The 27330-nt window shown below is 40.2% G+C and overlaps 1 protein-coding gene and 2 long non-coding RNA genes across 3 annotated transcripts; 2 read left to right on the plus strand and 1 right to left on the minus strand.

The window, feature by feature from the left end:
* The first annotated feature begins 10729 nt into the window (after positions 1-10729).
* Positions 10730-12248, plus strand: LOC145659906 (uncharacterized). Its single transcript, XR_014126071.1, has 2 exons — positions 10730-10996; positions 11187-12248. It is a non-coding gene; the product is annotated as an uncharacterized LOC145659906 (long non-coding RNA).
* Positions 12249-12474: 226 nt separating this feature from the next.
* glula (glutamate-ammonia ligase (glutamine synthase) a) lies at positions 12475-16681 on the minus strand. The gene is made up of 7 exons (XM_027031481.3): positions 16538-16681; positions 15721-15905; positions 15450-15611; positions 15198-15344; positions 14988-15115; positions 14677-14876; positions 12475-14494 (listed from the first exon to the last, which is right to left on the minus strand). Exons 2-7 carry the CDS (start codon positions 15884-15886, stop codon positions 14182-14184), a joined length of 1116 nt encoding a protein of 371 aa, XP_026887282.1. The 5' UTR covers positions 15887-15905; positions 16538-16681; the 3' UTR covers positions 12475-14181.
* A 5184-nt stretch (positions 16682-21865) lies between these two features.
* On the plus strand, positions 21866-25031 carry LOC145659691 (uncharacterized). The gene is made up of 6 exons (XR_014125792.1): positions 21866-21955; positions 22100-22195; positions 23347-23537; positions 23893-23929; positions 24327-24402; positions 24909-25031. It is a non-coding gene; the product is annotated as an uncharacterized LOC145659691 (long non-coding RNA).
* Positions 25032-27330: the final 2299 nt, after the last annotated feature.

Raw genomic sequence — 27330 nt, forward strand, 5'->3', positions numbered from 1 at the left:
TTTATGTATATGGGATGTGGAACAGTACAAAACCTGGACAGTATCCCAGACCTGGACTGTGAACCTCTACTTTAACAGAGGACATTTCAGCTTAGTGTTATTGATGAATGCATAAAGGACGTCAGACAATGGATGTTGAGGAACTTTCTCGCACTTAGTAGTGACAAAACAGAGGTGCTTCTATTAGGCCCAGAGACAGCTAGGTCCTCACTCTCTAATTATTCAGTGAACCTCGGTAATAAAACATCTTACCTAACAGTTAAAGATCTTGGCATTATTATGGATCCTGCTCTCTCGTTTGAAGCTCATTTAAATAATATTTCTAGGAATGCCATTCTCCACTTTAGGAACATTTCTAAGATTAGGACCATGTTCTCCTCACTTGATGCAAAAAAGCAAGTCTTTGCATTTTTTACTTCAAGATTGGACTACCGTAATGCCCTACTATCAGGCTGTACTACTAAGTGCGCAAACAAGCAAAATGCAGCTGCCAGCGTGCTTACTAGAACTAGAAAATCATATTACTCATCAAATCACATGGCTACTCCCACCACCCCCTGATGTCCCCTACTGTGGCCCACCACACCTCCACCCCAGCCAACTACTTCTCTGTTGCCCTTAATGGATGTTCTCTTGCGGGATGTCATGATGTTACTGATCCTCATCCCATCTCAGCTGCCATGGCTATTCCCACCACCCCTGATGTCCCCTGCTGTAGCCCACCACACTTTCACCCCAGCCAACTACTCTCTGCTGTCTTTAATGGACCTTCTCTTGTGGGATGTCATGATGTTGCTGGGCCTCTGCCTATCTTGACTGCCATGGCTACTCCCACCTTCCCCTGATGTCTCCTGCTGTGGCCCACCACACCTCCACCCTAGCCAACTACTTCTCCATTGCCCTTAATAGACGTTCTCTTGTGGGTTGGGTCTTGGACACATGCACACCTCGGGACAAGACCAGGACTGCTAGAAAGTTGGACTAAGCATTAATTGCTTATTTCATTTTTATATTTTTCTCTTTAAACTGTTGTTATTGTGGTGTCTGTTGTTGGCCCGTTGTTGGCCAGAGGAGGATGCCCCCCCCATTGAGTCTTGGTTCCTCTCAAGGTTTCTTCCTCATGCTCTAGGGAGTGTCACCCTTGGCTTGCTCACTGGGGGCTTGGACTTGGACATTTGTAAAGCTGCTTTGTGACGACGTCTGTTGTAAAAAGTGCTGTTTAAATCAATTTTGAATTTTGAATTAAATTGTGCATCTGTTTGCCTTAAACCTCAGTATAGTTACTCCTTTCCAGAGAGTCCAGTTTTGTCAGATTATTAATAAAATATTTTAATGATAAATATGCTAAATCATGTCATCACATCCTGGATCTGTATTTACTGTCCCACTATTGTCTCACTGTTACCTAGTCTAAGCTGTTGGTGGCAGTATTTACATCATGGGTAAAATATTTTAGCTGCACCCTGAACTGCCCCATATGCTGAAAAGTGCAGAACAACCCTGCCAGTAGGGATAGCTTACAGTAAACCAGGAGAGAACTGCTTTCCTTTTTAAAGGTTATTTATATTGTGGCATAGAGAGGCTTCACAGGTAACATCCAACAGTCTTTTTACAGTTGAGTCCATGTTTGTTGCGTTTTTTCACTATGTTTGTGAGGAAAGACCTCTGGACAGGCACAAGGTAAAAGTACACTGCATTACTTGCCAAAATGTTGGCACTGGAACTGCATTGGTAATAAATGTATCATGTTACTGTGCTGTGAAACTCTGAGATGGAGGTGTAACATGAGAGGTGACTTTCCTGTTCATTCCTTGCATATCTTTTTTTGGTAAGGATTTTGTGACCAGTATGTTTTTCAAATAAATACATATTTGAAATCTGATGCTGTTTTAATTTGAAACTGTTTGGAAACATTTTTGACTGAATCAAAAAACCTTGTACACTTTCTGTATACACACTGTTTGTATGTACAAGCCATGTGAAGCATTTTGAGCTTTACAGGTGACTTTTGCCTGTACCACACCGACCTTTTTCAGAGAAGTGCAAATGGGGCTGCAGTTGTTGGTACTGTCCAGATGTTCCACTTGGAAAACAATCAACACCAAGTCCTTCACAGCTGCCTAGGGCCTTATCATGAACACCTTATGTAATACTCCCAATATATACATGTCTAATTGAACAGCAAGATATCTCCACGTATCACAGCAACAAGGCTGATGCTCTTTTTTCTCAAGGGCAGAGGCATGGCTTTTCCACTGCATGGGTTTTTGTGTAACCCAGTGACTAGCTCAGAGTCCCAACACATGTGGTATCACTTACAGTGGGAACTTCACAAAGAAAATAGGAGAACAGCACAGAAGATTGGATTTTCCAGTATTCTTTTCACTTTTAAGTTTGTGTGAGTAGTTCCAACATCTGGGCTGATCCTTCAGGCATGCTTACACAGGAGGCCCACCATGATCAGTGGTAAAGTTGTCGATAGCGTTTTCTATAGCCATGCAATCTATCTGTGTCCCTGATAGCACGCACAGCATGCTGGCTAATAATCACTCTGAGCTTCTAGTTCTATCAGAGCTGATTAGTAAACATCTCTTACTTGTTTCAGGATATACTGGTTTTAATGTATATTCACTGCCATAATGTACAGATCTTTTACAAAGACAGCAAGTGTCTGGGTGCACACAACGTTTAATATAAGCTAAGGACTGGATTCTGGAACTGTTCTTGTCCGTGGGTTTTCCTTTGGCATGCAGTGTTCTTTCACTTGAAGTATATCAGAATGAAGTGGTTCAGACACTGCCACCTGTTCTATGATGCTATGTGGTGAAATTTGTTGCTAACCTTCTTTCTGAGGCACCTTGGTTCAAGACATCATTTTATAAATGCTCTTCCTTCACTGACCACAAATGATATCATTTTTTATTTTTATATAAATATAATAAAGTTTCCTGACCTCCAACAGTAAGGTTTTCTCAGACCAGGCTCATTTAGTCACACTGTCCCTTTGCTGATACAGTCGATGTTTCTGTAAGACAATAAAACTGCGCCTGTCACAAGCCATTTTTGCACTAACACGCGTAAAATATTCTATCAGTATTCATTATTAAATATTGGTTATATTACTATAAAACTGGAAAAAATTAAAATTAAAATTAAACTGGAAAGTCCTTTTTTATCTAGCCACCCCCTCTTCCCCAAATGAAACATTCCTACAGATTACTGTGGGGTGATGCAGCATATGAGCTATATGAGCTGTTGAGATATCAATATAACTGATGCAGGTATGAGTTCAGAAAAATGGGCACATGGTGTTCTCTTGCATAAAGGCCTTATTGTTGCTCTGCAATTGACACCCCTTTGACCCCCCCCCCCCCCCCCTAAAAAAAAGTGAGCTCTCCCAGGGTACTCTTTGCCTGTTTAGAATTCCATTGCAAGAGGGGGCGGGTTAAAAGCTAATTCTTAGACTAAAGGATGGGGGCAGGGAGGTTGTGTTTTTTGAGCTGGAGCAAGCAGGGCAGAGACATTGTGCAATATGTTCTTTTCATTTTAAAGAGTGAGCGACCAAGAGTGTAAACAAGTCATAGTGTTACATGAATGTTAGGAGACTGGACATCTGCATAGGGTTGTTAAATCAGTTACGTCCTTTGTGACAAACGAGGTACACTCAGATTTAGCATATCTCATGCAGGGAGAATAAGATGTCAGTGTAAATTGTGTTGAATGAAGTCCTGTGTTTCATATGAACAAGTTTCCTTAAGCACAGGATTCAGGTTTGTGTTTCTGAATATCATGTTCCTTGTGCTGAACTGTGACAGCTCAGCTTGTTCAGATAAAAAAAAGTCTTACATTGTTATTCTTATGGCACAGTGCTCCTGAGGACAGAACATTCTGTTCAGCTGGAAACACACCTCTCCAGTGGGACGTCCTAGAGGTGGGAGGGCTCCAGAGAGGAGTCCCCGCCTGCTTTGGTGTTTTGCTCTTGCTGGAGCTTTGCTTACTTTCAGCATGACATAACCAGCTGCAGTCAGCATCACTTCTTGTGGGCCCAAAGCATCTGGGCCCGTGAAAATATGCTTAGACAAATCTCTGGTTTGTTTACCCCATGCCTGTTCACTATCTTGTCAGCGAGCCTGCCTCTGACATTGTGCAAGCAACAAATAACTCTTTCAGCTGTTGCTATTGATCTCTCCTATTTGTTACTGTCTGACTACGGTCCGTAAAGCAATCAGCCAGGAAGCACCCTGTGATTAGATCAAGGGTGCACAATTCCATCCCTTCAAAACCCCTCAGCTGATTGAACATCATTATCAGACCCTTGGTAAGCAGAAAGGCTTAGAGCACACACAGTCTAGGAACACACAGATCCTGACCCTCCTGGTTAGTGCAAGTCAGAATCACAGAATGAAGACTGCAAAGATAATTTGTTAATAAAAAAAATAGATATGGTTTGCTTCAGTTAATTTAAATCAGATAACTATTTTATCTAGGGAAAATGTCAGATATAATATAATATAATATAAATATAATAAATATAAGATATGATATAATATAAATATATATATATATATATTTATATTAGATCACAATGAAATCATTGTTAGTGTATTTTTGGCCATCTGGACTAAAAGCACTTGACAACTGTGTTTCTCTGCAGAGTTAATAGACCAAAGATTTCTCACAGACGTGTCAGAGACATTGATATGTTCAAAACCTCAACCCATTGTTCTAATATCACTATAGGGAAGTAAAATCTTCATATAGTCTCGATGACAAAGACTGAAATAACTTCAAATGCAAGCATAGCACTGTACAATGGGGACTGTAGAAGCACCCAGACATTAAAGTGTTAGCAGACCAAAAAGCTCCCAACACTGCACTACTGTACATATGCAGGAGAGTGAAAAAGTGGGTCAGTGTGTCACACAGGACAGCAGCAACTGATCTCTCCCCAGCAGGTGAAGGGGGAGGGGGAAGAACCGAGGAGCAGACCAATCACAGCATGTTGTTACAAAGCATGAGAGAGTGGGAGAGATTGGGAGAGAGAGAGAGAGAGAGAGAGAGAGAGAGAGAGAGAGAGAGAGAGAGAGGGAGAGAGAGAGAGGGAGAGAGAGAGAGAGAGGGAGAGAGAGAGAGGGAGAGAGAGAGAGAGAGAGGGAGAGAGAGAGAGAGAGAGAGGGAGAGAGAGAGAGAGAGAGGGAGAGAGAGAGGGAGAGAGAGAGAGAGAGAGAGAGAGAGAGAGAGAGAGAGGGAGAGAGAGAGAGGGAGAGAGAGAGAGGGAGAGAGAGAGAGAGAGAGAGAAGGAGAGGAGCAATGAAAGATGAAACGACAGAGATGAAGACTCTGATAATCTTCTTATCTAAAGGCTGAATGGCTGAAGTATAGTGTTGCGCAATCCATTAATGGTACTTCCTTATATGAATTCATTGGTCTAATTCAGTCAAAATGTCTCGTTTCCCTGGAAATCTTGTGTACTACACTGCAAAAAAGAGGAGTTCCCAATCTTTAACTAAATGTTGCAGTTCCTCCCTAGAATCACACACACCAACCAACAGGGGAACCCCTATTTTTTGCAGTGTAATACCCAAGGTTTCCAGAGAAGCAGAACATTTTGAACAGAGATCATTCACCAGCTGTGCAAACACAGCACTTCCAAATATATATAAAAAAAGTGTTCCATATAAACACCCAAATATTTGCCCTGCTTTTAAATGTATGTTATTTAATGACATAGATCGTGATGAGTGGTCAAAGCAAATGCCACCTGGAGCTGGTATGTTACAGCCGTTCATGTAACACATCTTTGTAAACTCAACCAAGGAAATGATGTCACTCCTGCTGGTCATCCACTCTCTACTCCCCATCTCAGCTGAGAACTAACCCCCCCCCCCCACTCCCTGCTGAATACTGCAGCTGCTCCCCCCTCCCAGCTGTGGCAGCAGCAGTGAGTTCAGTCATTTATGGATCACCACCCCATTTCCCATAAGGCACCACAACTTGTGGGTCGCTCCTCCACCTACCAGCAGCACCAGGCTTCAGACAAATACTTCCAATAATCCATGAAGTGTTTATATATAAAAGGTCATATACTACAATAAAGTATGTCATTTGAATTTTTAAATGTCCTTGGGGCTTTGAGCTCTTTAATTCAGGTGTGGATCACATATTGACATGTTTTGAGTATTGGCTATGTGTACCAGCTATAAGTAAATAATAACCTTTGTACTACACCTTTGTACCAGAGCAACTGTTAGAGTAGAATTGTGGTTTATGATGGGTTTAACGTGGGATGGGAACAGATGATAAACAGCAGAGAGTTTTTACTCACACCTTCCTACGCAGACACAACACTGTTAGAATGTTCTGCTCAAAACAAGCCAGTGTATTTTGGAGTAGCAGTAAGTAGCCACATAACCCCTTCACAATATACAGCATAATAGACAAAACAAATGTTTGAAAGACAAAACTTAGGAACAAAATCAGAGCAGTACATTTCAATATGTTACTGCCCTATTTGCTATAGATCAGCAGACTAATTCAGTTAAAATTTATTCAGTTTGTGCAATATGCCTTGGGAAATGAGATATGCAACAATGATATACATTCTGAATGTTTTAATAGTGTGTAACTATAAAACATCTCCCTTTCTGGGACATAGAAACTGCTCTTAAGCCTGGTGGTTAATCCTTTGGGTTTATGATACCTTGAAGAGGAGAACATTTCAACATTTCACAGCTGGATCTCAATTTATCACATATGCTCTTTATAGTAATGTAAATGTAAATGTACTGTAAAGTCACCATAAATGTGGCTAATTGTACCTAACGTAAACTGAATTGTGTGTATGTTTTACTGCAATATCAATTGTGAGTATTGGAATTATATGATAAAATTAGTATTGTTATGCCAGGCTTCTGGCATAAGGTTGCCTCTTGTGAAAACCTTGATGATAAGTGATGATACAGAAGAAAGTCATAAGTGCCTGTTTATTCTTTCACACCTTCTTGAAATGGAAGAAATGGCGATTTCTTCAGAAAATTGCCCCTCTTCATGATAGCTCAGGTGCTGGGAGACCATGGCTGGTTGTTAGAGATCTGTAGCCCCAAGAACTGGAAGAAATTGGAGCAACCTTAGATATCTTCTGATTTCCCCTTCAATATTGATTACATGTGTCTCTTGGAGACACAAAAGAGCTCTTTTATCTTAATGACATTTCAGACTAGGTTGTTGTTGTTATTGGGTGTGCTTTTGTTGGTTCCGCAGGCCTCGTTTAATTGGCCCAATTACTGTCGCATCATCGACAGGCTTAATGGCAGAGCTGTTGGTGTATTCAACTGTAGAGGCATAAGTAAGTGGAAAGTACAGTCAGGCTGAGGCAGTGGGGTTGCTGTAAACTATGCCCAGGAGCCAACAGAATTACGGCCTATTTGGAAATCCCATCTCTGTTTAGAAACGGACCAGTCCAGAGCCTGCCCCCTGCAGCTACAGGTTATCATATTAAACTTATTCATGTTCTTGTACAAAAATGTCACAGAACACCAGTTTTTTTCTACCGGGGATGTCAAAGGGTGGAGCCGCATTGTGCTGATCGGGTGATGAGCATTCAGGTTAGGGACACAAAACAGTGTGCAGTTTCTCTAGAGAGAGGAAAAAAGAAAAATGAAACAGGGCAGGTTTTGAAAGTGAGTAATTAACAAAGAAAAAAACCAACTAGTTTCCCTTATCCTGGAGAAAAGTTCATTTTGGAAGGTGGTGAACTTCCCATTCCTTGACCCTGAGCATTTCAATGTACCCTGATTATCATACAAACTCCCTCAGTCCTTGGGTTTGGCAAAAGAGGGTTTGTCGCAATGTTTATGATATGTACAATCATATGTGTAAATTTATAAACTTCTTACTAACATCAGGAAGCTGACGATTCTTTGACAGTTGACAGATGGCCTTTGAGTAAGGTGTCCGGTTCTTGATAACTTATTTCCCCAGCAGGCATGCTGTGTCATCTAATCCAATTCACTAACTAGTTTGCAGATGCATGGCATGTGTGCAGGTGTGACCCTTGTTATCAGAGCACTCACAAGCACACAAGTCTTAACTTAATCCTGGCTTGGGTTTGAGCCATGCTCCCCACTTCAAAGGACTTGTCCTAGTTTGATGATGCTTCTGCTGACTGGAAAACACAATATGGAAAACAAAACAAATAAAAATACATGGAAAATGTAAGGTCTTTTATAGACTTTATGGAACTGCAGTGACTTAATCCTAGTCACTGTTGCACCTTGTGACATGGTAACACTTTACAATTCAAAGGCTAACTTTAAGGATGACAATTGACATATTTCTCTAATAAGGTGTTAAATTATTGCTGAAGTGCTCTCAGTGGGGCATGGAGCACTTTGCTTTAGAAAATAAACCCTTTCAGTGCTGTACTGTGATGCGCTACCTGGAATAAAAGACAACAATGAGCAAACCCTGTGTACATCTGTGTGCATGTCATTGCATTTCAAGCAAAATAGTTTTATAACTGTGTATGCACAGAGCGCACATATGCATATGTTTTTACATTTGGAAATCTTTGCACTGACATGCTAAATGATTCAGAAATGCTCAGTCACAGAGTAGCAACCTTCTGCAAGGGAGAAACTGATTTGGAGGTCTCTCCATATCTGCCTGCCTCTTTCATGCTTGCTTTGTGATACAGGATTACAGGTAACTGTTGGATAAGTGCTGTTCCCTACCATTCAGAGAGCTAAATTTGCAGCCTGCTGCTAGGTCTCTTACCTTCTTCCCACACTGCTTCTCCTCATCCATATTCACCTTGTTTGGCTACTTTACTCCACCTGAATGTTTGGCTTTCACTTGCTGCTAATTAATTTCCACACCGACGAGTGAAAATATCTCAGATGGGAGCACGATAACAGTTATGTAACCCAGTGGCAAAATATGTAGTTTTTATGTAAGCAGTGCCAAACCCTTTGATGTGAATTGATGACCCATGATGAAGCAGAAGCATCAATGGTATTGCAGTGTGCAGAAAGAACACTGTTCCCCTGATGTAACACACTGCCCCCTGCCACTAGCAATGCAAGTCCATGGAAATGAGCTTTGCCTTTGGCTAATGTTGTATGTTTGTTTATCTGGCTTTTCCTTCTTTCCTGTCAAGTTGCAGAACTATATTATCCCTATTCACCACAATCAGCTTGGTTCAGCCTGCATGTTCCAGTAGTCGTCATGGCAACCAAACTGCATTTCACCTCTATACCATCCCTCCTCCCCCCATCTCCTCGCCAAGGCAGTTGCCAAGGGTTTTACCTCTGTTCAAGCGTTTACATGTATACAGAACACCCAAGAGAGGTTCCCCATAGGCACTCGCTCTCTGGCAGTGTGGTGTAATAGTGTAAAAGACACAGTGGCATGACTGTCCCAGTCCATGACTGGCATGAAGGTTTATGGCATAGCTTGCCTTGCTTCTTGCCTCTGTCTATGGCTTTGACCAAGTTTAAGGAAGAGGTAGGGTAAAGAAACTAAGTCAGCTGCACCGAAGGGTCTTTTTCCCTTGTACTTGATTCATGGATAGAAAATTATATTTGTCCAACATTTTGATTCAGTTATGCAAAAGTTGATCTTTGATTATTTCATCATACAGTATTTTGTTCTCTAGATAGAGTGCACTTACTGAGCGAATATTAAGTAATTAATTTATCTTTAGTGTTTCAAAGGCCCCAGCCGGATATAAAATGCACTATATAGTTCTAACTATTTTATTTATTTATTTATTTATTTTTTACATTTACATCTATATTCAGTGTAACTATTATTTGAATGTAGCATATCACTCCAGCTGGGTGCACGAACAACAACCCACTGTCCTCAAATATATATATATATATAATGCCATGGAATTATGCAATAACTTAAGTTTGGGAGAAAGTCACAAACTCCTCCATCAAGGCAAGCCTCCTAATGATATACTCCCATCATCCCCTCTGACTTCTCATGCTTGCTGCTCATGCAACCATGATTCAGTAATCATTTTCATTACTTTGTTGATATTACTTATAGTAATATTAATATAGTAATACTACTTACTGATGCTGAAGATTGTGTTTGTTAACGTTAACTAATGCTGTAAAGTATGTTAGTTAAAGAACCTCTAAGTAAAGTATTCCCCCAAAAAAAACATACTCATTTGTTTAACTTGAGTAAGATTTTTTTTCTTTACAGCACAGATGTTGCAAGGCTGTTGATTCTGAGTGATTCTGTTTTGAGCCAATCCTAAAGTCACAAACAAAAATATTTTTTGTCGCAAAAAAAAAAGTATTTTTTGCTCTCCAACGAAAAAGACGGAAGGAAAACTACTGCCAGCTATTTTTTCCCCTGGAACAGGATGGCAACAGTCCTCGTATTTGTGATAGGTCAACTGTCCATTTTAAGAACCAATCAGATGATCGGCCTTTTTTTTAAGTTGTTAGGCCATGGGAATGTGGGTAAAAGGTCCCACAGCAAACTTTTTGCCCCAGCCCCCATAGGAGTGGGCCAGACTGGCAAAGTAAATATGCTTGTCCTGTGGGCTTGCTTGATGTTCCCTACGATTCTAGCTACAAAAACGTTTAAAAAAACAAAAACAAACAAAAAACACAAACAAAACCCCCCACAGTTTTGTATTTGTAGCCATAAAAAAACCCAAAAACTTTAACCATACAGGCATACAGTGAATGATACTATTGGCATGGCTCTAGTTTACTGGCCTCTCCCTTACAAGAGAAACAACATTTGGGACTGTCTGTGATTTGACAAAAAGCAAAAAAAACTAGATCTTCTGAGCAAAAACTGCAATGAATTTCATAGTTTGTCAAAACTCATTTGTCAAAGTGATTCAGTAGACCTCGCATGACACAGAGTTGGTGTGTGCTGACTGAATTTATTCAGGTGCAGTCCTTAACAAGAGAGCTGTGTCTTCATGATGACATGCTGGGAGTTCTTCTGGGAAGAGAACTGTGAGGTGAAGGCAGATTTTTCACTCTACGTATTTGTGGACTTAATTTTACAGAGTTGAATGTGTGCATGCAAATTACTTAACTTATTGTCAGTGTCTCTATAGTTGTAGTTTACATTTAAAATAATTCAGAATCAGGTTGTTTGAATGCAGACACCAGTTTGTTTCATGTTTCTTAACTGTTCTGTTGTGGCAGGTGTGAATCAAGGTAGCTGGTCTAAGTTCATGTCTGGAAATATGGCACATGGATTACTCATATGGAGCACTTTTTTCATTCCTGATTTTTTTTCCATAGTGCAGAATGCTGAAACCTCTACTTTAGTTCATAAGCTTATTAAAAATCCTTTACTGGAGCATGAACCAGAATCATAGGCCAAATAGTTTGCTATGCACCACATAGTTTGAGGGCAATCCAGAAATGATCCCTGTGGATTTTTTTTGTCCAGGTTATAAATGAAAATTGCTGCACAAGGCAATTTTTATGACAGTGTTTATGATGATTTAAACTTGCCACAAAAGTGTGTAGCTACATCTGAAATCATAGACTTCATTCGTCTCTCATGTGCTGTCAGGAAAATTGTCTTCCTTTCCCGATTATTTTTATCATTTCTTGCAATCTCTTTGAAATAGACCTTTTAATGTGTGCTTTTTGTACTTCGGTGCTTATTCTTCTTGTGAACTGTATTGTGAAACAACTACAGTAATAAAAAGTACCAGTTACTTTAATCTTGAGTGAGTCAGTCACACACATATTGCCCTTGCACATTGTTTTAATCTCCCAGATTCTCCTCTAAACTTAAAATGATTCATGAGACAAAACTATAAGAGATTACAGTAGTCTGGTGTTTCCCATTCCAGTTCACAACATGACATTACTGTATGAATCAGGTAGGCTAGTTCCTGAGGACTGGATTTGGAAATAATTCTCTAATCAAATGCACAAGACAGTCCAAATCCCCTTAAAGACTCCCTTTTAATTAAGATTAATAAGATTTTAAATTAAGTAAATGAGATGTTTTTTACAACATGAGACAGAGTAGTTTGTCATTGTCATTTTAAGGTTTATCCTACACTCCTTAAATCTAGAGAAAATTATGTATTTAAGTTTCCTTAAGCAGTGCCTTCATTTAAATTCCAGGGTGTAAACATGGTGTTTTCAGTTACAAAGGAATGAGGTAATCAATGAAGATTAAGTTATATATATATATATATATATATATATATAGAGAGAGAGAGCGAGAGAGAGAGAGAGAGAGAACATACTACCATCATGTTATCTGGTCCAAAGGCATTTATTGTGAGCAAATGTGTCTGTATATTTAGCCCAGAATTCTCTCGTTCTGGACTAATTTGTACTCAACTGTCTTTGATAGTTTAGAACTATGGCCAAATTGGATCTAAATAATACCTATATGATTGATTAAATGTAGCATGCATCAAGAGAATAACAATAGCATACAGTGTACACAAATCCCTTCAAGCTGTTCATCTTGATAAATTTATGTGTTTACACAAGCCATAAGACAAGCATAAAAGACATTCCAGTTTAGATCAAAGGGCTCATTAACAACACAGATTATTGCCGAGGTTAAAGTCAAAGGTCAAAATTAAATTGGGAGAAGCAGCATTTCACCATAATTCTGATGTTGTAACCAACTGTCAGAAACCTGAATTAGTACCTTAACCTTAATCATTAAGTCAAGACTGAGTGTCTACCTATTCAAATCACATTTTTTAATCTCTGACGGAACTCTGTCATCCTTTTTCCTTCATATTTACTTGTTTTATGAACTTTATCCATTTTTCTTTCATTGTCATTTTTATTTCAATGTAACATTTGAATTTTAAAATAATCCTTTCTATTTAAATACATTTTATATATATATATATATATATATATATATAAAAAAATATAAATAATACTTTGCCTTTAAATTGTCAGCTGAGCTAAGGACAGTTCTTTTTCCTGTGGTGTAAAGCTAGAAAATGCTGATTGCAAAAGTGACTCAGCTGGACTGGTAGGACTAGGAAAAGGCAAAAGGAGATAGACAGCAGCTGCCAGTACACTTGAAGTCTCTACAATCTTGCACATTTGACCAAAATACAAAAAGACTTGCAGCCCGGTTTTAGTGGTGGGGTTCTGACTGCAGCACATCTGAACTATCCATATTGGATTCATAAATGATTATGCAGACTTACAAATGAAATTGTTCACAACTGGGTTGTTTATGATGATTTAGAATAAACAATATACCTGTGAATTTTGCAGCAAGCCGCAATACAGGTTTTGCTGCAGTGCAAGAGGCTAGAGTATGTGGTTATAACCAGTCATGTAGATGAATTTGAATAATGCTGATCTTGGCGTCTTTGCGTGCCTTTAAATCAGATCCAACAATTCCAATTGCAAACTGCCTCCTGGTAAGACAAGAGGGAGGGGGAAAAACAAAAAACAAAAAAAACAACAAACCCACATTCAACAACTTCAGTTTTTTTTTTTTTTTGGTTTAAACCAAGACAGACAAGAATATCAGAGCAGGGGACAAAAAGCATCAAAATACTTGAATTTAAGACAAATGGCATACAGCCAACAGACAGGTAGAAAGCAGGACAGTGTTTGAACCCTCACAGTAGAGCATGTACCGTACAACAGTGTGAACTACAAAACAAACAGTCTTCAACACACCTCCTATGTAGTTAGTAGCAAAACCTTAGGTCAAGTTACATTAGGCAGGGAAAGTGGCTACATTCTTTAAGAAAATTACAGGTCATCCAGCCTTAGCAACTCTAAGCCATAATGTCCATTGCTTCATTTAGTCCATTTTAAAACAGGAAGAGCTTATAGAGGAGGGGTTTCAATGCCACTGTTAAAGTATTCACTCCCCTAGAGAACCAGATGCACGGGGGGGGGGGAAAAAAAAAAAAAAAAAAAGCGAGCGAGGAGGGTCAGATATAGTCCTGCACCATCACATTCCCAGTTATCAAGTTTAATCTTAAAATATCAAGTTGACCAGTCAACTTACACCTATTAAAATTGCAAACTGCATGCCTGGAGCCATTCTGATGAGGGGGTGGGGAGGGGAAAAAAAAAAAAAAAAACCCCCGCCAAATACAGTACTAATTTGGCTCCATGGCAAATTTAAAAAAAGGGGAGAGTTCAGTTCAGAAGGTGTCAGACAGGGTGAGTGAGGGGCCTAGTAGTCCACGGGTTCATCTCCTTCTTCGTCAAGCAGGCATGTGCGTATTAGTGCCTCGGTGACGGCATAGGGGTCGCAGTTGGCAGACGGACGGCGGTCCTCAAAGTAGCCCTTCTTCTCCTGGCCCACGGAGCGTGGGATGCGGATACTGGCGCCGCGATTGGCCACGCCGGCAGAGAACTCGTGGATGCTAGAGGTCTCGTGGCGGCCAGTTAGCCGTCGGGCGTTGTCCAGGCCACCTTTGGGGTCATATGCTCGGATGTGGTAGTTGTGCCTCTTCGAGAGCTTCTCGATGCACTCCTCAATGTACCTGCCAAAGAAGAGGCATTTTTATTCAGCTGGTTTTGCTAAAAACCAGACTGCGAGGCAATTCAGGCACTGTAACTACACGAGATTTCCATCATTTGGTAAAAACAAAGCTGCCAGTGACCAACATAGACAATAAACATGCACCAGATGTTTGCTGTCATGGATATTATTCTAGATACTCACTTCAGGCCACCTTCTTCCCGCATCTCCTTCGTGCTGAAGTTTGTGTGGCAGCCAGCACCATTCCAGTTGCCTGGGATGGGCTTTGGGTCAAAGGAGGCCACGACACCAAAGTCCTCACAGACTCTGTGCAGGATGAAGCGGGCTACCCACAGATGATCACCCATATCAATGCCTTCACATGGGCCCACCTGGAACTCCCACTGCGAGACACACATCACATTAGTTTCTTGAATTAAGGAAGGGTAAGGTCATGATACTGTGGCTGTATTCCATTTATTCTGTTGCTGGCTAGGCTGTGCAACAAGTTTTACCTGAGCCGGCATGACTTCAGCATTAGTTCCACAGATCTTTACTCCAGCATACAGACAGGCTCTATAGTGGGCTTCCACAACATCTCTTCCATAGGCTTTGTCAGCGCCAACACCGCAGTAGTAAGGTCCTGGAAGGAACAAGTTGTATGCCATAAAGACACTACTATACTCAAAACAAAAAGCATGTGAAATGCATGGGGGATTGACTACCTTGGGGCCCTGGAAAGCCGTTGGAGGGCCAGCCAAAGGGATGTCCGTCCGTGCCTAGGATAGTGTATTCCTGCTCCATGCCGAACCAAGGGTTCTGCCCCTCCACCATCTGCATGACTTTTCTGCATGTTACACGATGGTTTGTTTCTGGGACCAAGGAGAAGAGACATTGGGGACACAAGGCTCACAATCAATCCAAATGAATGTAGACTTGCAACAAAGAAATCAAGACCTAGAGATTGCCTTCCTTACCAGCAGGCCTGCGGTTGTATTTCACCACTTCACACAGGACGAGTTTGTTGGGGTCTTTGCGGAATGGATCCCTGAACATGGCCGAAGGAATCAGATACATGTCACTGTTGGAGCCTTCAGATTGGTAGGTACTGGAACCATCAAAGTTCCACTCAGGGAGTTCTGCATAACAGCGGGAGGACGGTCAGCTCTAGAATGTATAGCAATCAAAGAGGCTACATATGTATGCAGCCTTTAGAGTCATGTCGTCAGAAATGCACAGGTTGTTTACCTTCAACGCTTTTTGGCTCTGAGTCTAGCGTCCTGGTTTTACATCGCAGCCCGTCCCCAGTTCCGTCTATCCAGATGTACATGGCTTGTACTTTGTCTCCCTGGGGCAGTTCCAGGTACTGCCGTTTGACCACTTTACTCAGCTGTGCGCTGGCCGACGTCGCCATTTTCGTTACTATAAAACACCTAAACAAATGAGTAAAATACAATAGTGAATATGGCCACTATGCGTGCAAATTCATTTGAAGACCCGATACATTGCAGGTGATCAAGAACCCAGTGGTAAGCGCTAGTGCTGAGATAACCTACGTAGCAGGGTTCAACCACGATTATCTCAGTCAAAATCCATAGTTTACAACAGGGACGGCATGCGACACCACGTGTCTAGGGTCTTCTCCCACTCCCATGCGCTCAAAATCACCCGAAAATGAATATTTAATGTTTACGATTACCTGGATTAGCGCCACGATTTATATTTTAACTAAGATCATTTGGCGAACGCATTTTATAACAGAACGCCTAGTGTAGGCTGCAGACTGTATCCCACATCTCTCGGCGAGAGCTTGTAGTCATGGTTACAGCGCTAAGATACGCCGTACTGTTAACTGGCTACATCACAAACACAGATGGGCAAATATGTACCAGAAAACATTATAGTTCGAATACTGAATTATTTAAACACAGGGCTGTCGCAATAAAAACATTTCTGAAGCATTCCCACGAATTATCCATAAAATAACAAGTAACTAAAAGAACAATCCTTCAGCACTATAGGCAAGTGAAATATATAAAACCCTAATGTAAGCACCGTACCATACCTGGACACCAGCGAATATGAAAATAAGCGATATCAGACTGCCAGGTCCAGATATTGGTCAGAAAATTGCGTGGTCGATGTTCTCTCATTCTCTGACCAAGTCTTTCGGGTGTCCCTCTGATTTATATCGAGGAACTGGGATCCCGGCTCATTTGATTGGTTAGAGAAGAGCGCGAGCCATGTGTGATTGAAAGGGCATTCTGTTAGATCATTGGAGTTGCAAACGACCAAGTCAACGCCCTCTAGTTTGCCGGGCGAGAAAGGGAATATTAAAATTGTATTTAGGGTAGGTCTGTGATATCTTTTGTTTGTGCCTTTCACATTAATACAACGTCCTTGCATTAAGCAAAGTGACTAAGGTAAGTCGTGTAGCTTACAAAACAACGTCTGAATGAACTCAGACAAAATTATAAACAGAACTGAAATACAATTAAACAGTTTACTATAATGAACCAAAGCGCCCCCAAGTGGTTTCACATTTTAATATATTTTAACCGCAATTGTAGCTCCAAAATCTTCCGTTACCCTAAATTTGAAAGTGCTGAATTATACACGGAATGCCTTTACAGAGTTGACTGAAGACTTTTGGAACCGTTATGATTTTGAATAATGGTTTGACAGTACGTTACTTACACAACTCCTGTTTTAAAAACTATAATACGTTTAAAAATAATAATCAATTAGATCCTTAAAATATTATTGTGTTTAAGCAATAATATTATTTGGGTAATATTTTTCGACATTGAGAAATAAGCCGAAATGTGGTGAATTTGACAAACGGACGACACCCCACCACAGGCCAGCGACACTGGCTACACAGAAGCAAAAACCAAACGTTAAACCTCAATTTGTCAAAACGTTTATTGTAACCTAGTTGTGGACTGAAGTGTTCTCAATAGGCTTTCAGTATTATATATGAGTATTACGCTTATTTAGCATTGCAGATTTTGACTTTGATTTTGAGTTCTTAATGGTGGTGACACCGTAGGTCACTGTTGTAATCTGAATGATTGTATTCAACAGAACCATAAAGAATTGCGAAACGAGAGAGATTGAATATAACAAACCAAAGAACAGGCCACGTTAGAAACCGAACTAATGCGTAGTTCTTCTGCTTGTGACGTCAGTCAAAGTTTTCACGTCAAATCTCCAGCGTTCTTTAAATGGATGCCTGCAACGTCAGTTGTGCAGCTAGCAATGTCCTTGATATGAAATCTGATAAATATGAAATCTGATAGAGCTTTTCAAACCACCAGTAGTTCGGCTGAGTTACGCTCATATCTCATATCTGCTTTCAGATAAACTACCACCGATGCTTGCTTATCGCGGGCACACTATCTATTCACGGTAGAGTTAAACCAATCTTTTACTTTATTGATCAATCCTCAGTTGGGAAAGAATTGGCAGGTGTGCTGAAAGATGAAGTGTTTGTTGACTTCTTCAACACTCTTCTGCATCTACCTGTAAGTGCTCTTTTTGTCTCACAATGCACATTATTCTCAGGTAGTTGCTGTAGATTGTTTTTCATTATATCCTCCTCACTGGTCTCAGGTGTGTGGACAGACTCCTCTCTATTGTTCTCTGTTAGAGTACAACTGGTTTATGTGTCCTGAGATTCCACAGAAAAAGGTATTAGCTCCAAAGTGATTTATACTAAAACTGACCATAAAACTAAAAAACGTATAAACACATCAGTGACATGTGTGACTGAAATGATTTTGTGCTAGTAGATTGTTTCATCTTGATCTTGTCCCACGTAGGAGAGGTTGTTATCATAAAAAGCTAACAGTGAATCGCCGTGTTTTTAAACACACTGATCTGTTGTACAATTACTACACGCTATGCAAAGAACTCCTCAGGTTCAACTCCTATTCACATTCTAAAGGTAAAGTCTTTTTTTTTTTTTGGTCTAAGCTGAACATTTGCTCTTTATTTTGAGTTGTATACACAAGCAGTCATTTAGATGATGCCGTTTCATTGCCCTCCCACTGTAGAGCTGCTAAAATGGACCGATGCTGATGAAGGGCTATTGAAAATGAGCTTGGGCAGTGTACAAGGAATGAAATGCTTTTCTGCCTTTGTCAAGGGTACACAAGGTCTATATTGCTTTTGTACTTTCATTCACCCAAATAGCAAAGCCAAAACTGAGCCTTTTTGCTTTCGGTCTTTTAAAGCATGTAATGCATTTAAAGTATTGTGTTCGAGAAGGTGTTCTGGGTAAGGGTGGGCAGATTGCTGCAGATCAATGAGCGGGATTTTACCCAGTGGTGTCTGTGTCAGGTTCTTTTCACTGTGATCAAGTCCATTCACCTCAATGAAGGATCCAGTCTGATGCGGACCTGCCATTTTACCCCAGGTGTGACGTGTGAGCCAGAGGGAGCATCCTTACATTTATCTTCTCCTTAAGTGGTTATCTGGACATTAATGCATAATTGCTTCAGCAGGTGTGTTTACTTGAACAGTGAGTTATAGAACTTGTTGTTCTGGTGTGCCAGTCTACATTTTTCCTCTTCACTTCTAGTCTGGCTGATTAGATTCCATCTGTCTGGCTTGTCCATAATTTAGGCATTTATTTTCCAGATGTCCTGCTAAAGATCTTCTCCGACAGCCATCTTGAAGATAAACAGATTCAGATTCTACGCCAGATGAAATTCAAAACACTCTTCAAACTCCAGCACTAACTCCAGCCACAGTCCCTGGAAACAGTGCATGCAAAAGCTCTAACAGTGGAATGGGAAGGAGCTCAAAGGGCGTGCATAAATATTGTCCATAGTGTTAGAAAGAGTTGTTCCAGCAGAAGTTCAAAGAAGTCCAGCCTGTTTCAGAAGGTCCCCTTTGCCACTTTAGATCAGAGCATGGGTCCTTTGCCTGCCATTTCCTCTAGCAACAATATTATCCAGTCTGTAACAAACACCTCCTCACCTTCGCCTGAACACATCCACCTGCTACCTCCCATCCATTGCCACTTTGGGTCCTCCTACACCATCTCCCTTGGCCAAGTATGGAGCTCTTCATCGAGATGAATTCCTCTACTATGCGCTCTCTGTTGGCGCACTGGCTGGAGGGCTGTAGGAGACCTTCCCTTAGGCCAGGGCTCTCAGGGTGCACCTGCACCACTTGGCACAGAGTAGGGACATGGCATCGCTCTTCAAAGATTGTTGGGCGAGAAAATAGTGGCTGACTACATTGGCGATGGGGGTGCAACCAGGGATAAGTGTATAACTGCTCTTACAAAAACCACCGCCAGAAATCTACCGAATGCTCTTATTTCAGGGGTGGTAATTCCATGTAATTCCATGTTTTTTTTCCTTGTAATGTATTTACATTATTTACAATACAAATAATTAAAATGACATTTTGGAATTGAAGACTTCAAATCTATTGAATTTAGGATGTATTGGATTTCACAGTGGGAAATCTGTGGGAAGATGGCTCCCTCTTGTGGACCAAATGGAACTGAGGCGGATGAGGGAGATAATGTCACTATGCCAGGCCTGCGGTGTCTAAGGTGACACAGAGGCGCTCACCAATGAGATATGGGCTCTCATGGCTGTGGCGTATGATTACAAGCGGAGGCTCAATTAACCTGCACTTTAAGAAGACCAGTATGTGCTATGCATACATGTCAACGTGTGTGTATACGCTTGATGCATTTACTGGATTCTACGAGTGTCAGGTTGATACATTTACATTTAGAAATGTAAGTGGTTTTGGCTTTGAAGTCACAGGCAGCACTAAAAAACTATTTTCTAAATGCTGTTAATACTAAAGAATAAAAGAATAATAGATAATTAACAAGGTAAATAGTTGAAATATATATATATATATAATACTTTCAGAAAGTGACTAACAAACAGAAAATGTTTTTAGGAAGATTCTGATAATTCTGTTGTTTCCAAAAACATCATTGAAAATCAATCGATGTAGCCTGCACTAAATGTTGCTGAAATGGGAAATTCCTTGAGGAATAATTGGCCCTTTCTATAATTTGCCATATTAATACTGTATGATCAATTTTAAAAAATCAAAATGTATTTATATAGTGCTTTTTACAGCAGATGTTGTCACAAAGCAGCTGTACAAATGTCCAAGTCCAAGCCCCCAGTGGACAAGCCAAGGGTGACAGTGGCAATGAAAAACTCCCTAGAGCATGAGGAAGAAACCTTGAGAAGAACCGGGGGGGGGGGGCATCCTCCTCTGGCTGACAAAGGTCACCACAATAATAATTTTAAGAGAAAAATAAATAACTAATGATAAAATGAAAAAATAAGCAATTAATGTCTAGTCCAATTTTCTAGAGGTCCTAGTCTTGTCCTGATGGTGTGCATGTGTCTGAAAGCCATCCTGCAAGAGAAGGTCCATTAAAGGCAATCAAAACGTCACTGGCTGGGGTGGAGGTGTGGTGGCCTATAGCAGGGGACATCGGGGGTTGTGGGAATGGCCATGGCACCTAAGACAGGTTGAGGCTCAGTAACATGATGACATCAGGGGTAGGTGTACCTCGGCAGAAAGAGAGACTAGATTATTAGGCATGTCCAGGCTTATACTTTACTATCAATTCACACAATTTTGTGTGGTGTATGTGCTATTGCGACCGGTATATCCAACAGGCTGTTTACACCTTGCATTAACATGCATTTTGGTGATCGAATCAGATTTCATTTGTCAACATCAAATGCCAGCCCCCAGGATGCATTGCAATTGGGTTACAATAACTCAAACCACATTATGAAGTGGTCAGAGAAGAATCTTGACCCTGTTTAATACAAGTTTAAATGGAATGCATTTTCATTGTCAGCATACAATTATGTAAATGGAAATATGTCCGCTGAGTGCTGACTTCTGTCTCTAGCTCAAAAAGTCCTAGAGGTGCTGAACACTGGAGAAATGAAAGCACCTGAAAGACAAAACCTTCTCCTCCACTGATGCAGATGATTTGTTGCCTGCTTTAAATTGTTTCTTCCGATGTTTGACAGCATGTAATACACTGGTAGTAGTGAGTGAGAAACCGTATTTGTACTAGGAAGTAAATCAGAAATGATGAATGTGTTGGTGTGCTTTTTACATGAGAGTAATCTCATCTCAGTGGTGACCAAATTGATCTCATGTGGTTACACAGGTGATGCATTTTGGTGAGAAGTATAATCGGAATCTGGCTAAAGTATATACAAATATGATCCAGATATAAATCAAGTTATTGAAACAGTTATTGCATTAACACAAGTTAATAAAGATTATAATCTGGACACAGTCGTCATGTATGGGTTAAGATTATGTCCAAAGAAGTTGCTTGTATTAATTTCTCTTACAGATCTTTCTGAACTGCCTTTTGAAACCCTTGTTCAGAAACACCCCAAGGAAGCAGTGGAGAAAATGAGCAAAGCACACAGGCTGCATTATAACCGTAAATCAGACCAAGGTAAACACTCCCACAACCTGCCAAACTATAAATGTACATTATTAAGTGACCTCCAGTTTCCTGTTACACTGCTGGACTAATAGAGAAAGCTGTGGATATATTCCACCCCTATTTGTGTAATCTAATATTTCTGCCTCCTTTCAGAGGAGAGTGCACTAGCAACCAGTACCCAGCAAAGGAAAACATTCAGACTCATTAAGAAAAAGCCCAGTTTTTCCAACAGGTGTCTAATCTAAGCAGGTAAAAAATCTAGGATGCACACATCAGCTCTGTGCAAACAATCTTCAGTTTATATTTGTGGTGTAAAGTCTTTACTGTTGTTAATATGGCTCAGTTCCCAAGATCAGTGTTTACTGTTCTGTTTCATATTACATCTGTGACTACACACTACTTAAATGTGTTTTTTGTTGTTGCCTTGAATCAGTACTCCAGCACATTGAACCTGAAATGGAAAAATGAACTATGAAGTTAAAGACAAAAAGAAACAGGAATCCTTATGCACTTATCTTCCCTAATGTGTAATTTCTGAGTGAATTGGATATTTGTGAGATTGCGACATCCATAGAGATTTAGACGTATTATGAAAAACATGAAATGATATTATATTATTGGTTGCATTTACCCCACCAGCTTTGTCTACATGATTAATAAGGTACAATAAAAGGTGTGGGGGGGGGGCTAGTAATTTTTAAAAAATTTGAAGTTATGTATGTGCACATCAGGTGACCTCTGTTGGAATTATGGTACTTCCAATTTAAGGGATTAACTGTGGCTGCACAGTTGTTTCCTGGCTAGCTGTGTGTTTTTACATCATTAGAGTTTAATGTTGATTCTAGAAGAATCATTCACACCTGGAGTCTGTTATACTGTTGGCTGTCAGCCATTAAACAGACCATCATGTCACTGAAAAATCTGAATAAATCAGACAAGCGCAAACACTTGGGGGCCAAGTGATTAGGCTTAATCCATGTCCAGGTTAGGTAAAATCCTTGAAAAGCATTATGGGAAGGCTTATAGACAGATAAGTTGAAAGTTGAAAAGAAAAAAAATGTAAACAGAAAAGGATCTGTTCATGGTCCAAAGCAAGTATGGCTGCCAGTAGGACTGACTCACATTGATGACCTAGCAGCTGGCCACAAACTTAACTCCTCTGAGCCAGTCAGTCTCCTCTCCATCAAGTCCCAGTTTCCTCAGTAGACCAGAGTTTTAATCTCCAAAAATGGTGGAACTAAGTTTTAAAAAGGTAAAGACTCTCATGATGTTCACTCAGCACTTTAACTTCATAATCATTGTGTAATTTCAACTCCAGTTGGAAGAGTACAGGGCCAAAGCAGTAAACATTTACTGTCCAATTGCTTACAGACTGCACTATATATGTGTGCGTCTCTCAGGTCTCTTGACGAGGTTATGCGAAATCCCAGCAATCTGGTCTTTCTTAAGCATTATCTGGAGGCTTATGATGCCCACGAACCCCTTGTCTTCTGCCTGGAGGTGGAGCAGTTGTATAGTGTGGAGCAGCCCTATCTCCAAAAGACAAAAATAAACAACATTGTAGCTCTCTTCTTCTTTCTTCCTGATGCAGGTACAGATCCAGCTCTAGTTACTTTAATATAGTGTGTACAATTGCTACATTGTGTCATAATTAGTTCATCTGGTAGGGCAGCTAGACCTTGTTAGCAACACTAAGGTCATGGTTTTGATTCCCAGGGAGGGCTCATACTGATAAATATAAGCATGTTGCTCAGAATAAGAGTGTCTGCCAAATCCTCTAAATGTAATTATGCTTTTGGTCAGTGTGGTATGAGTAATTTTTGGTCCACAAGGGTAAAGTTCTTAAAGAATTTCTTGACTTTCAGAGGACTATCTCCAGTGTAGTGCCAGCCTCATTTCCCATATCCCCAAGATGAAACATGTGTCTTCTGATGTTCTCTTTACAGTTCAGAATCTGGTCATCAAGTCCCTGAAGGACAATTGGTGGGCATTCTGGAATTTTACCCATTTCTTGCCTATTGTCTCATGCAGGGTATCTAACACAAGTGCAAGAATCTCTGCACATTATGCTAATGCAGCGATTCAAATCATGCTAACTTTATTCAGCACAGCATTGTGAATTCTAAACGCTCTCCCTGCCATGCTGCTTAATTCTGCAAATGCCACTGGGTGGCGTTGATTGCTCAGTCCTCATTATCGTTATTTACAGCATGATTTTTGGACCATAGCAGTTCTTAAAATCTGCATATTTGCTAGCAGATGTTTAGATGGCAATTTTCAGAACTATATGCTCTGAGAATTGCAGATGGTTTACAATTTTTGAGGCAGCAAGTCTTTCTTGTCAATGAAAGCTACATACCAGATCTGACCTTTTTCGCAGGTTTAAGAAGTACTATGATACATTCCCTTCACCCACTGGTGGCCATAGACAAGGAATTGTCATCACAAATAACTTGGTATGGTACAACTGCTCTTTTATTCTCCCTGAAAATAGAGTGCTGTCAACTTTTCTTATTCTATGTAACATTGTTCTATACGCACACAGAACAACAGCTACGTTCAGTGTATTATATATCTGAAATGAGTCCTACTTATGGCACCATTACTTGAATTGTTAAACTCATGTTCAGGTTGCGGTTACCTTTGGTCAGTTAGTTTGCTAATCAAAATTTGGTCAGTTAGTTTGCTAATCAATAATATGAATCAGTAAGAATTATTACCTTAATAATAATTTCATCTCTGTACTTGAAATATTTTATTACTTCCAGGAGGATTTGTAAGTCATAATAAACTAAAGGTTAAAAGTTTCAATAAACTGAGTGTATATTATGATCAATGTATGAAAATGTGTAAACATGTTATACAATACCTGTTATAGTAAGGTTTTGTATGTTGCAGTTTTTACATAAATATTTGAATATAAACGCACAACACTCACATTTGTCTGTTCCATATATGTTAGAAACATATATGGTCAATCTTCACAGAAGTCATCAGAAGTGTTGTCAAGTTTTGCAAAGCCATGAGGATATTTGAGACCAGGAGCAAGTTTGAGGCATACCTGCAATATAGCTGGGCCAACTTCTCCAGAGGCAAGTGTCTAGATTTAATTTAGTCTGAACTTACCACTTGACCACTTTAGACATGCCACCTCATGAAGAAATTGTTTTACTGTCCTGACTGCTCACATCATAACCTCTGTCCACAGAGTGTGTACCCAACTTGGGTACACTATACTCTGAAAATGGACATTCCATCTGCCTGAAGAAGAGGGTTGTGAACAACAAAATGATCACAGTTGATTCCCTCATCAGTGATTCTATTTGGATACAAAAAGGTTTAGACCTTGTTATTTTCTTAAAACCCCAAGAGTACCTGGGTGCAGTCCCTTTATAAAAGTACTCTGTGCTTCTGTGCTTGTAGATATAGTGGAGTTATCTTGCATATACAAAACATGTCATTCTTTGTAAGGGTGAGACATTCAGTGTGTTGGATGTATGACAGTTTTAGGAACATGGCAGGTGGGGGTATCATGAGGTCAGGGATATCAGGAGAGAACATATTACTACACCACAAAGCTGAAATGATCATTAAACTCTGCCTCAATTCTGACATCACACCAAAACTATGGGTATATAGAGTAGGAGATGTACCAAATATGTTATCTGAACCTAAAATGATGTAGAATTTGTTAACTGTTAGTAACTGTTTTAGCTTGATACAGTTTGATAATTGGTGGGTATTACCTTTCAAACAGTAACACAGAGTTTACATTTATGGGCAAAATACAGCTTTAAAGTGACAGTCCTCTGGTTTTGTAGATTAACATATAAGAAAGCACAAGATAATCTGTGCAGCAGTCCTTTATTTTGGGTAAGATGGACTTAAACTCATTTTCTGCTGCAGGAAGTGAGTGAAACGTATTTCAGAATCTATTCAAAACAAGCACAGCTAAACAATAAGTGCTATGTTCTTAGGCATAGATCAAACCTAGACATGGACAAAATCTCGATGTCAGTGATAAAGTACCATTTGAGTCTTTTACTTTTGGCTGAGGCTTAATCTGGGTCTGGGTCTGGGTCTATTTATTTAGTTATTTAAAGGCGTTTGTTACTCAGTGACCAATGATTAATTGCATCTGTTAGGTTCCCATTAATATATAGCTGTGTAATTCTAGTTTACTTTTGGATTTTTGTGTATGTAATTCTTTTAAAGCCCTAATGAGTCTTTAAAAGCCTTAATGAAGATTTACTGTAGCTGCCTCTGACATTTTTAAAATACTGAGGTGCTCACTAATATGTGCACTACTTTCCAGAGTAAATGCAATGCCCTGCACTTTGTTCAGTGTTTCCTGCTCCTGAGTAGCCATGCTCTGCACATTTTACCATTCTTCCAGATCTGTCACACCTGTTTTAAACCCACAAGCGCTTGTTGATTAGTTGATTAGATCAGATGTGTTGGAAGCAGGGAATTTATGCAGCTCAGGGGTAATTCAGCATCAGAACTAGGAATCCCAGGCTTTGGTGACTGTGATAGTATGTTAGGGGTTACCGAAAAGAGCAGCTTTTTGGGACTCCATGGTCAGTACTCCCAACTACCTTCAACCGCTGAACCAAGGCAGCAACTGGTACCATAAGATGAAGGCCACCATGTCTATGACTGGTTAGCCATTTTCCCAGTAACTCTTATGAAATAAGACTAAGAGAGCTAAGAGATGGTTGGTCACTTTCTATTTGGGGCGTTTGGACTATCCATTTTCTATGACGCAGCTATAGGGTAACACAGGCATGTTATATGTCAGAATAAAAAAACAAGGTCACCTTGCTTTAAATTAAAAAGAGTTTTCTTAGGTTTCGGCCTGCTTGCAGATGACTTCTCCACACTCTGTGTGCACCGTGCTCTGCTGCTTCCTCAGAGTCTGGACTTCAAAGGTTAGCAGTTCAGCATGTGACCAAAGCAGAGTGTGCATGGTCTGGGCAACAAGTGAATAGAAGGTGCAAGAACAGTGACTTATTACTGTTTACTGTGCTGCAGTGTGCTCCACTGCACTTGGACCATCCAAACTGGGACAGAGTTCAGGGTCAATGACAGGCTTGTCAGAGTGATGCACACACACACACACACACACACACACACACACACACACACACACACACACACACACACACACACACAAACAAATAAATAAACAAGCACAAACAAACAAAACCAACCAACCAACCACACACACACAACCACTCACAGGTGTGCACTGAAGAGACAAAGAGGATGTCATATTAACCCCAGAAACCATTACTGTGTTGTTTTAGCTTCTTCCCACTAGGGCCCATCAATCAGCTCAGAGGGTCAAAGCCTTCTGGAAGTTCATTTCTCAGGTAATTGCT

Source organism: Electrophorus electricus, chromosome 11, assembly GCF_041902795.1.
Source record: "Electrophorus electricus isolate QZ-2024a chromosome 11, ASM4190279v1, whole genome shotgun sequence".
Lineage (NCBI taxonomy): Eukaryota > Metazoa > Chordata > Actinopteri > Gymnotiformes > Gymnotidae > Electrophorus > Electrophorus electricus.

Excerpts from the sequence above, each read along its gene's own strand:
- glula (XM_027031481.3), bottom strand. The coding sequence starts at position 15,886 with ATGGCGACGTCGGCCAGCGCACAGCTGAGTAAAGTGGTCAAACGGCAG. Across the intron at positions 15,612-15,720 it reads AGAGCCAAAAAGCGTTGAAG|AACTCCCTGAGTGGAACTTT; the intron begins GTAAACAACCTG and ends GCTGTTATGCAG. Across the intron at positions 14,877-14,987 it reads CTGAAGTCATGCCGGCTCAG|TGGGAGTTCCAGGTGGGCCC; the intron begins GTAAAACTTGTT and ends TGTGTCTCGCAG.